At 36.2% G+C, this 12,211-nt stretch overlaps 1 protein-coding gene across 1 annotated transcript in view; it reads left to right on the forward strand.

Annotated features, from left to right (window-relative positions):
• The window catches only part of PAWR (pro-apoptotic WT1 regulator), a 75,501-nt gene extending 71,713 nt beyond the window's left edge, over positions 1 to 3,788 (forward strand). Inside the window, exon 6 of the mRNA XM_042017682.1 lies at positions 1,205 to 3,788. Within this exon, the coding sequence (XP_041873616.1) occupies positions 1,205 to 1,291 (87 nt within the window). The 3' untranslated portion in view covers positions 1,292 to 3,788. The remainder of the gene's footprint in view (positions 1 to 1,204) is intronic.
• Positions 3,789 to 12,211: the final 8,423 nt, after the last annotated feature.

Here is a 12,211-nt window from a genome sequence, read left to right on the forward strand (position 1 = left end):
TGACACAGCCATTACTTCTGTGAGGCAAAGAGGAATTTCTGCTAGTGATTTCTTGATTCCACACTAGAAAATAATAAAATAATTGCAAAGGTATTGTGGTATGGATTTTAGCTTGGCAAACTGAAGAGGCTTTTAAAAATCATTATACCAATTGAATATGTGATCTCTATTGTGCATTTCTGGAATGACCTCACTAAAAAGGAAATAAGAAACTGGGCTTTGTATGTCAAACGCTGCTTAACAACTGAAAGGGCCAAGAGAGAGAAAAATCTTCTCTTTACTACTTAAGGCAACAGGACGGTTTTGCAGACTTGATTCAAAAGACACATAGGCTTTCTGGTGAGAATTCCAGTTTGTTTTCCTTTGCCCACCTTTCATTTTTCTCCTTAAAATCCTGTCCTTGACATCACCCTTCTGTTTCTTCATTCTTTTTTATTTCACATTGTTTCTTGCATGTGATTTTTGTACAGTAAAATAATTTTTAATGAAGTAATGTTTGTATTAAGCAGCCATTATCACTGGTTTTCACTTTAAAGGCTTGAAAAAACTTGGTAGGAGTGAAGAAGTGAAATGGGAACTGGACAAAAATGGTAATTAGTGGAAAAGACAAAAACATTTGGGGTGAAAGCAATCTGTTTTGAGCACCCATTACTACCGTGTGTGTGCTGTCTGTTCTTTCAGTAGCAGTTTAGACAGAAGGTACAAAATCTAATTTTATTTTTTTTCCACGGAAAACAGAAAAAAGTGGACAGGCATATATTTTTCTGAAAATTTTGATGCTTAATGCACAAAGGAGGTCTTCTTGCAGTTATAACCAGTGGTCTGTATGTGTGAGTGCCATAGTTGAAGACAAGCAATCAGGGGAGCAGGAGCAGTAGCTGATTAATACACTCTTTGTATATGCCAGAAGAATAATCACCCCCCATTCTATTTTGGTTTCTTTATGCATTAATTCCTGATGTAGCTTTGATTTGAACATGTTTCTATTTAAAGGTGCTTGAGAATATAATATTAATGTTTTGTAATTACAGTAACACTTGGAAACAGGCTGGTTTAACAGTTTTAAGGGTATCTACTGTGACACTAATTCTTCCCTACCCCAGCTTCCTCATTTCAGAGCTAAGACGCTAAATTCCTGCTGCTACTAATTGAGAGTTTGTATTTCCGTCCTGAGAAGTGTTTATTTTTCTTTTTTCTTGTACAGGATCTAGATGATATAGAAGATGAAAATGAACAATTGAAGCAAGAAAATAAAACCCTCTTAAAAGTTGTTGGACAGCTGACAAGGTAGAAGATCCAGGTGTCAACGAGGAAAGATTTTAAAAACTACTGATTGAACATTAAGGTCAATATAGTAATATTTCCTGTGTTGCAGTATGTTATAATAACTGTCTTTGTATTTATTGTTAGGAAACCAGATGAATGTTTATTTTCATAGTACTTTCTCCTTCGTTCAATGAAATGGCATAAAATTTGGGGTATATTTTTAGCTTGCTTTTCACATAAGCATAATTAAAATTTTTGACATATTTCAGAATATTAAGTTCAAAAATATTTGGATTTTATATCTTCAGATTACAACTGCATAAATTACAGTAATCTAAAATGATTAGCACCAAGATCACTTTCAGTCCATGTGGGTGTATATTTTTGAAATGTATGGAAGCAATACATATAAGCTTTGTTTACACAGATTCAAAATATGTATTTTGGGAAGTGCTTCCTTTTTTGTTCAAACAGCTGTAAAGTGGATGCCTTATTACTGATGTATAACATTTTGCAGATTGATTATTTGCTCTAGAACTCTTGTATGTTGAGGTTTTTTACTGTGTCTGAAAGATTGACAATAGTAGAGAGTAGCAATTTTTTTCCTGTGTTTAACAGTATTCTGTCAGAAGGGGAAGGTTTTACTAAAAAACAACAAAACAAACAAATGTAAAACACCACAAAGCCAAATAAATCACCTCTGGCATCAGCATTAATAAGTTCTTAGAATCATATTGAAGTTGTGCACTGCAGTTTATTTTACAGCCTTTGCTTTTGCAATGAAATTCAAGTTTGCAATCAGACAGTTAGTTTGCTGTGTTGAGAATTCAGACAAAGCCTGGAGCTTTCATTTTAGTAGAGACACTTTCTGTTGTCATCCTAAAATTTGTAGTGATCATAACCCATACGAGTTTTTTGGTTTTTTTAAGCTGAGTGAAAATTTTTTGTACATAACGAAGTAGAGGGGCATACTAGTGATTTATGCCTTTTTGAAACATCAAATAGATAAAAACCCCCTTTTTATTCTTGATTTTAAACTAACAAGTTGTTTAAAAAGTGCCTGATTAGATGTTATGATCCAGTTATGATTGTGTACCGATTCTTCTATAACATGGTAGCTGACAAAATTTTCCTTAGATTTTAACCACAGACCTCAGTTAACATTTAGACTGAAAATCATTTGTACTTTATTTCATCTTAATACAGCCCATTTTTCATTCTTGATCAGATTAAATGTACATGTCCTTTGAGGAAAGACACTAGAAATTAAAACATTTCAAAGAGTCCAGGCTTTTTCTTGACAATTTTGAAGTTTGGTGTCAGAAAGTTACATACATACACTTCTTGTTACCTTAAAACTTAAAAGCAACTTTAATATAACAATGTAACAGTTGTTATATTAATATATATTTATATGAAGTATATATAACAATTACCTTTTCAGATTTGCCAATTGTTTTCATAATGTGTATTTAATGACAGTGTTTGTTAAGTTTAAAATCCAGCTATTATTGTTACACTTGGGATTGTGTTGGATATAGAATAGGTTATTTGGCATTTGTGCATTCTGATGAGGAAGGACTTTTCAAAGCTTTAAAGTGTTTTTCAAGACACTTATAGTCCAGGATGCCTCATTGTTTTCCTTCACAGTGGATGAGATCCCATGGAACACCGTTTAAAACCTTTACTTAGGGGGTTAAATGGTACAGGGGGTTTGTATAAGCCCTTTGAACTACAATATACACCAATGAGTATTGCTTGTAATATTACTGAAACAGTAAGAGGTCCCTTAATTATAAGTTTCATGAAATTAAACATTCAAAGTAATAATAAAGTCAGTTGAAATGTATGCCTTTTGAATAAATATGAAGCTTTCTCTGGAAGAAATCTGATTTCCTTCTCTGTGTACGAGGTAGGAAATAAACATACCCATGTACTGCGTGGGATGTCAAACATATTGAAGCATTGTTAAGGACTTACTGCAGTACACACAGATATCAATATGAAGTTGCAAGTGAGATGTTTCATAAAATGTGTTTCATGTACATTTTAAGCCAAAGAAAAATAGCAACAAAGAACGTAAACAGGAGTTACTTGTCTTCATATTACCTCTTCTTGGCAGCAGTAATGCCAGAATTAGAATTTTTTTTTTTAACTTGTACATAAAACTGACAGAAGTATTTGGCAGAATTTCTGGATTTCTAATGTAACTGTTCTTGTTCGGGTTGTGGTTTTTCTGCTCTGGAAAACTTGTGGTAGTTGAGTTTTCCTCTGAAAACAGTCTCATAATCATAATGCAGAGTAATTTGCAAAAAACATCCGTTTTATGTATTTAAATAATTTAAACATCGTTAACCTATGAGTAACTGAATATCCATTTTAGTTTTGAGCATTGACTAGTTGTGGTGATACTTGTTATCGGATTAAAAAATGATTTGAGATTCTTCTACTGCAGGTAAATGATACATGTTTAATAATAAAGATTGTTTGCCTTTGTTCAAATAAAACAAAATGCTTTTTAATCCAGGTTGAGTACTTACTGCCTTTTAAAGGAGAATTAATACTGTCTGTCTAAAATTCTAACTGGATTTGTCCCCCATATTGTGAAGTTCCCAACCTGAATGCTAAAATTAGTTTTGCATTCACATTGGAATTGTCAAGTGTGTATGTATATGCAGACACACAAGAGAGAAGTCTGCAAATGTACACTATACTTATTTTTTGCTTCAGGTATGTAGTGAGTATCCTTCCATCAGTTCGATAGAAATGATCCTTGCTCCTACTTCAAGGTAGAAGTATAACCCTTCCCAGGAAAAGGAAGGATGTTACAGTGCTGTTTCTACAGAAAGTGAATTGATTTAACTTCATTTATCTTCTGCAGGTTCTATATAAGTACATGTTCTCTTCTCCCACACAAGCAGATTTGTTAAAGGCAATCTCCTTTTCACTTGTTGCTGCAGACTACACATAAAGAGAACAAGTGGATAATCAGTTAATACCAGAGAGATAATAACTATATCACAGTTTATCATAAAGTTTGTAATGTTGTTGTTTTAAAAGAATGTAAACATAAATACCACAAGTAACCATGCAATTCAACACCATGATTACTTTATGGATAAGACATTATCCATTAAGAGCATTTGCACTTATTAAATTTAAAATGTTAGGTGAATTTGGTTAAGGATGACTTCCTTTATGAAATCGTGGTGGCTTTTAGATTTGTTTTAAAATACAAAATTATGTCTTTCCTCAGGTTTTGCCTTTGGCATTTTAGGTTCCTCAGTCTTGGTGGGAAATTTTAACTCCAAGTACACAAGTGCCTGTTCTGTGCTCCTCCTTTAGTCACTGGATTGCCATACAGTAGTTTCCTGATCTTAGCACTTGGTATGCTTTCATGTGGATATTCTCATTTTTGTCTCATAACTTGACTCTTCTTATCTTTTGATATAATCTTCTTTCCCTTGTTACAGAAATTTAAGTGGTATCTGTGAAGTGTAACAATGTCCATAAACCTGTTTGCTGGATTTTCTCCTTTCTTTAAACAGGCCTCAAATATTTATATGAAAAATTTTTCTCATACAACTCCGGGTTCCTACACTGAGGAATGTACTGCTGCTGAAAGTTGGTTTGGGACACTTAAGAGCTTGCCAAGGTTTTGAGAGGAATTGAATATTGATAAGGATATTAAGCCAATCTAATGCTCTAGTTGTACTGTAAAAAGTTCTGTTAGTCTCCAACTACTAAAAGTGAAACCTTGTGGGAATATCACATGTAAGAGTAATGGTGGTGTATGGAAACGATTTGGACAGGAGCCAACAACAGGATACACATCTGTCTAATGTGTCCCAAAATAGCCCAATTCTCTGTGGAGGTCTAGTGGATTTCCACCTAAATGTACAGGTTTGCAGTTGAGTGCTTCCTTTTTAGCAGCTGACAGCCTTTCAGGTATGGAAATTGATGCATATGTTTCACTTGGCATTCCTTGAGCAGGAAGGCCTTATTCAGACCAAATAGCCATAGTCTCTCCTGCTGGTATCTCAGGAAGGATTTCTGTTTAAACAAAATTGACCTTCAATTTTTGGATTCACTGAAGACATTTGATGTAATATTAAGCAATTGGCATGTTTTAATAATTGTTTAGGAAATGGGTGACATCTTTTATACCACACAAAAAGAGAATGTTTCATTTTCTTATGTGCAACATCAAGGCCACGAGGCCTTTTCTCGAAGTGAAAGTTGCTGCCTCCGGAAAAGACTCTTCTAATACCTTTAGGTTGGGCTCATTTTATAGCCTGATGAACGTCCTCACCTCAGTAAATGCAAACACACCAGGCCTTCTTTTAACAGCACTAGAAGTTAAAATGTCTTTGGAAGAATTCTATGAGCAGATTTGAGGGTAATGTCTTGAGACTGAGAGTCCTTGTTTTCTTTAGGGCTTTGAGCAACCTGGTCTAGTGAAAAGCATTCTTTTGCATGGTAAGGGAGGGGGGAACTAGATAATTTTTGAGGTCCCTTCTATACCCAAACCATTCTGATTCTTCATTGAAGAAAATCTGGCTAAAAAGACAACATCCAGCAGTGTTTCTGAGTGACTACCTTTGGCCATCTTTGGTATCTTTTAACTGATGCCTTTGTTTTGTATAAAAGCTCTTTAAAAGCCTTATCTGTACTGCAAAGATAATCCAAGTCTACCTTGATTTTTAATTAATATGTTGTAAATGTTAAAAAATATTAAATAACGTAGGAATCAAACTTGGTTTTCAGATCTCAAATTCCTTTAATAAGGGAGGTAATGAAAATGTATGCACATTTCATGTTAAAGCTCTGCCTCATTTTCTGGTAAACAGAACCACTGTTGAAAATGAACAGGTTTTATAATTGATTCTCTCATTGTTGACCTCTTTAGGTGTTACAGCTAATAAAATGCTTTCTGAAATAGCAAAAAGATATGCTTAAAAAGTGTCAGCAGCTAAAATGAGAATTTAATCTCCTCTTAGTCTTTTAGGGTGGGAACTCAAACAATTTTTATTGGTTTTCCTTGATTAAGAGGCCTGAAGATATTTAGGTATTACAGGCTCATTCAGTGAGCTGTTGTGTAATCTGCAACAAAGTAGCATTAACTGTTGTCCTTTCTTTGTATCAGCATTTTCTAAGAACACTAAGCATAACTTAAAAGAAAGATAGTATTTTTCTGTTACACAAGTTTATATTTTAGAAATCTGGAGCTTGATAATTGGCATCTTGACATATTCTCCATTAGTATTTCTCTCTGGAAATCAGATTTTGTGGACAAGCAGCCTTTGGAATGAAATCTTTGTTTTTCTCTCTCAGAAATGTTAATCTCTGCTTTTGCCTGAAGGCTCATTATAACAATGATGCATTTTAGACAGTTTAAAATTTTGATTGCAACAGTGTATGTGTGTTTACAGCCAGCTACCAAATATATTTAATGGGTGGGGACAATAAAACCGCTGAAGCTTTGCAAGTTGAGACTCTCTAGAAATAACTCTCATATTTCTCTGTGAAGCAGTTATGGAGAAAATGCTAATTGTTCCCAGCTGAATCACTCTTTCTTCTCATTTAATTGCTTCGACTCACTATGGTTTGTAATAAAATATCACTAAAACCCTCCTGTAATTCTGTTTCTTGGCTTTGTATGAGAAGTGACATTTAAAAAAGAGTGGTCACTTTCAGTTTTCATTATCCAGATCCTAGGATTTATAGGGATGCTTTAAAGCAGGGAGAAAACAAGGAAAAATGTGTGGGTTGAGATTATGCAGGATTGAATATTAGGAAGAGGAAATCTGTGTGTAAGGATGAAGAAAATTAGGTTTTCTTCAGCATTTTTTTCACCTAGTTTTCAACAAGGAAAGGATGACAAACTGGATATTTTACAGAGATCTAGAAGTAGTTCCAGATATCACTGCAGTACAGTTAAGTGTTTTTTGTGAAAAATGTCATCACCAGCTTTTCATTTGCTCACCTTTGCAGAAACACTTGAGAAGAATATGACTTTCTACCCTTGAAGAAATGCAAATAACTATCTTTACCCAGACCTTTGATCATACCTTTCCTAGACTATGCTAGGCTGTAGATGAGTGGGCAGAAATGTCAGACAATGAGTTTCAAGTATTGCATAATTTGTATTATGCTATGGTAATAATGATTAGTATGGTTAATGTTTTGGGGAATGGCTAGCTCTAAGCGTTTAGATCTCTAGCAGAAACGTAACAGAGCTGGTTCTCAGGATAAGATGGGAGCCATTTGCTCAAGTGCCAGGACTGTACGGAGGACTCCTGGTTTCCCTGTATCCGAGAGCCCTCCTGCTGCATTTTGCAGATTTAAATATAGAAAAGTCTTCGTTAACAACTGCTGAGAGATTTATGAAAAAGAAACACTCCCCAAAACAAAATACTCCCTGCTTTTGTAGTGTGCCAGGTAGGAGTATGCAAGTGTTGTGGAACAAAATAATTCAAAAAGTCTTTTAAAAAGGATATTGAATATAATGTTACTGAGTGAAGTACTGTAGTACATTTTAATATAATTCACTGTGTCTGTGTATGGTGGTGCTTGCATGAATTTTTTTAAAAGGCTTAGAATCAGAGGAAGGATACTCTTCTGGGTGCACTGGATTGTAAAAGCCCAGAACTGGATATGAATCTCAAGAAAGGTGCTTCTTATTTTGATACAAGTGACTGGTGCAGCTCTGTAAGCATGCTCTTCATTAAGCTCCCTTTTATGCAGCTGTCAGCAGTCTCCACTGAGAAACTCTCCATGTAGGAATCACAGCCTTTTTATTTGGCACCCTATCCATTGAGTTTACATGGCTTTTCAAATGTCGCTAATACTGTAGCTGAGGCAGTTGAGAGCAGAAAAAATTGCACTGGCTTCCTTCTGTGGGAGTGTATTCCAGTATTTGGAAGCTACTCCTGGCACTAACTGTGTAACTTACTCCACTGGAAGAAGAAAGTAGATTGCTCTTTGGGGTTTGTAGTAAGAAGTGATAATGTTCACTGATTCAAAGGCAGCAGTGACCAGCAGGTGTTCATGGGGCTGCCTCTGTAACACAGAGCAGTACCACCCTTCTGAATTTTTTTAAGAGGTCTACCCTACAGAGCAGTAGATTGACCTTAGATGACAGATCAAAGTATTCAAAGTAGAAACTAAGTCCTGTATTCAAAAGTATGTTACTGAAATGGATGAATAAAGCTGATGGCTTCAGTCTGTCTGTTCTGTGGGTAAGCAAAGATACAGACCTTTCAAGGTGTTTTGCTTTGGTAGTTTTGTCTAATTGAAACTTTTCAAGTCTGTCACTTCATGACGTTTTTTCTGTTTTGAACCTGTTTTGAACAGGATTGAAATATATTTTATGATACTTTAAACAAAGACAAGTAGGTCTCATTTGGCTACTTGAGGATTCTACAGTAGACGAGTGCAATTGTCCTTTTTCTTGGTTTCATTTTCTTCAGTTATCTTTTGCCTTACTGATACATCTTGAGATTTTTAGTGCTTAACCTAAAATGCAGTTCAGTTTACATTCTAAATCTAAAGAAGGTTATCCCAGCAGATGATTATTTATCTCTGCAATTGGAGTGTTCTGTGTATTTTACTCATTTTTTAATACCATAGAGTCAAAAACACTTAACTGAAGAGTTCAGGAAATGCCTGTATTGATGCTGCCAAATACTTACTATTTGAATCTATTAACAATCTTTTCTGGCCCTGTGCTGCAGTCAGAGCTGTGTGATTATGGAAAGTAAACAACTGAAGTACCTGTGCAGGGAGCAAGAGTTAGAGGCAAGCACTTTCTGTTTGGTTTTTTCCTCTCTCAGGCCCTGCACTAGATATACTGTGCTGTCCACTAAGCTGCTGCAGCTAGACAGCTGAACCAACATATTTCAGGGTAGTATCATTAACTGAGTGCTGATACGAAAACCCACTGGACAGCATGAATCAGCTTCCATGTATTTGCAGATTGGCAAAGCGTCATGTTCTTCCTCTGCTCTTTATGAAAATTTTATCCATCTTTCCCACTGCTCTTTTGCAAATAACAGTGTGTCCTGATATTCAGAAACAGGAAAGTTTTAAAGCAAGATACTGACTGATTTGTCAGCTGCCTTGTTCGGCACTGAGGCAATGAGACACAGGATGCAGTTCACTAGGCGTTGGCACCAAGGAGAATTTTCCTCCTTGTAATCTGGCAAAATGCCATATCTCCTCACCAAAGAGATTGAAACAAAACATATTTTTCCTCATCATTATACAAGAATTAAAATAATAAACTGTTTTGAGATCTTGGCAAGCATCACTTTGAATTTTAATAGACTTTAATAATCTCTTAAGTAAAGTAATAATTAAATCACTTTTAATTAAATCACTTCTTCTTAACATGGCTCTAGGATCCCAGGCCCAGGATGGAAAGCTGTAAGGCCAAGGAAGGCAAGCCTCTGCTTTGAATTTGGTGTCATCTGGGCAAACAGCTGGCTGTTTTAGACAGTCTTTTCTCCTTCCTCTAAACTACACTTTTATGAAGCTTGACTTCACTGTAGGTCTGCTACAGTATTTTTTGTTTGTGTGTCACAGCGAGAATTTTGGGTGTGTCAGTGAGAGAGGGGAACATGAACAAAGGTCAGGCTGGATGGCAGGTAGGGATCGTGGCTGGTGAGTACACCTGCAGGGAGGATATTTGTATGAGATGATGATATTTGGCTTGGGAGGGGAAGTGGTAGTGTTCTTTGGTTGAGGTGTTGACATGGCAATACTTACCACACTATCTAGGCTCTGTTGAACCTGTGGAAAATGGTATTTAAAAATAAGTCCTCATTCATACTGATTCTGTTTTTCCTTTTATTTCTTTAGTGCAATAAAGAGTGATAGCTTTGGGGTGCAGAGGAATTAGAAAGGGACAGAAGAAAAGTCAAGAGTGTAAAAGAACAGGACATTGCCAACAGGCTATAAAGCAAAATGGTTACAGTAAGTCAAACGCGAGAGGAGGGTGGCTGGAGCCCTCTTGCTAGCAGACAGCCTGTCCCAGCACTCAGCAAAATAATAGCAGTCAACCAGAAAGGCATCCAGTCAAGTTGGAAAGGCATCCAGACTGTGGGCTGTGGAAGGTGAGAGCTGGGGGGGTTCTTCCTTTTCAGGCAGAGGAGTTTTAAAAGCTACTGCTTTTGTCAGTTTACAGCTGATAAAAAAATCTGTATGCTGTTATTAAGCCTATATGATCCTTGGGAAACATGACAAAAAAGGCTTAAAACTTACTATTTATTTTCAGATATATTTTGAAAGTGTATTCGGTACATGTAGTTTTTACATCCTGTCTCAGTGATATGCAGTAAAAAAATAAAGTATCCACAGGCATTGGAGGTGGCTCAGCAGAAGCAGTAGCAAATTCTGTGGAAGATCTCTGTGTACTCTGCTGGGCCTGTCCTTGAGTTGCTGTGTGGGTGAGTAACTGATGCTGGCTGACAGCAGGGTTGGTTCAGTGAAGCTGCAAAAATATGGCAGTTTGCAAGCTCTGCAAGAACCAGGAAGAATTTAAAAGTTCATTAAGAGATACGAGAGTGGCTGTGGTGGGACTTTGTTCACTGAGGAAAGGAGTAATTCAACAATGAGTGGTAAGGACAGAGCAGTGTGAACTCTACAGACTACTGTTCTAGCAGTAATAATCCATTCCTTTGAATAATACCAAACTAAGAATAAGAAACTAAAGAGTAGCACAGAATGAGCTTAGCAGTGAGTGATTTCTGTGCTCAGTGTAAAAAAACCCTGAACACCTGGGCAGCATCTACTCCTTTGAAAAGATCCTTTAAAAGGAAGGAGAAATGCCATTGTGTTACTCATAGTGCCAGGTGTGTTGAAGGAAATGGAGCTTACCTTTTCATTTCTGGTCTGATGAAGAAGGATTTTGATTTTATTTAAGAGGGATTTTTTTTTTTTTTCTCTAAAGGGGATAGATCTGCTAGTGTGTTTCCACAAGAACTCAACTTGGGAATTTTCTGTTTTTTCTAACTCAAGAGAAGTAATGTTTTAGCTATCTAGATACAGTAAACACTTCTAATTCCTTCCCCTTTCAATTAGGATAAAATGGTAGGGAAAGGATTTAAAGTAATTATTTCTTAGAAGGGGAGAGGTGGTCATGCTAAAACTGTGGTTTTATGGGTTTTGATGTCATTGGAGAGCTGGATATTTTGAAAAACATACATGTACTTTGGATGGCTATAGTAGAATCTGTTTTTTAATATGTTCCTAAATTATTAATTAAAACCAGATGCAGCATAAGATTAATTTGTCTCCCTGTAAAAGCCAAGTTTCCCTTGCCACCGTGCAGTCCTCCTATGAGAGCTGTATGCCACAAAGCCAGGAAGAAGGCAGTCTCACTACAAGCAATTCCATTTTACAGGGAAAAAACCTAATTCCCAAGTTTCTTCACAAATATGACCATGTTAAATAGAAGATCTGTTCAGGACTGCATAACTACTTCTGTAGCAGTGGAAAAACTATAATAGTAAAGCACTTGTGTTTCTAGCTCATGTCTCTGTAAGGTTTTCTTTCCTTTTCTGTTAATCTTATACAGATATAACTGTGCAATCCATTTTTCTCTTCAGCACATTTTTTTCTCATTTTCTCATTTGTTGTTTCTCTTCCTAAGTGAAATGAGCGGAGTTAGCCTGACAGAGCTAGCCAGCTTTCTGTAGACCAGGGACATGTGATTTGTGGCCTGTAGTTGGGAAACCACTGGTATTAAGTTGTTCATGAAATCTGTTTGAGCAGCATGATGACTAGAGAAGGATGTCAGCCCTCAGGAGGGACCAAACTGGATGCTATGCTAAGGAGTGGGAGAGAGAAATCCTGTAACTTGCTTGACCACAGGCTGCTTAAATCACTCAAAACTCGGGTTGAAACACTGACCTCCCTGGACAATTAATCATAGAATCTGGTA

The sequence above is a fragment of the Corvus kubaryi genome, unplaced genomic scaffold (assembly GCF_017639235.1).
Source record: "Corvus kubaryi isolate FWS band 111438036 unplaced genomic scaffold, C.kubaryi_AGA036_p1.0 137, whole genome shotgun sequence".
Taxonomy (NCBI): domain Eukaryota; kingdom Metazoa; phylum Chordata; class Aves; order Passeriformes; family Corvidae; genus Corvus; species Corvus kubaryi.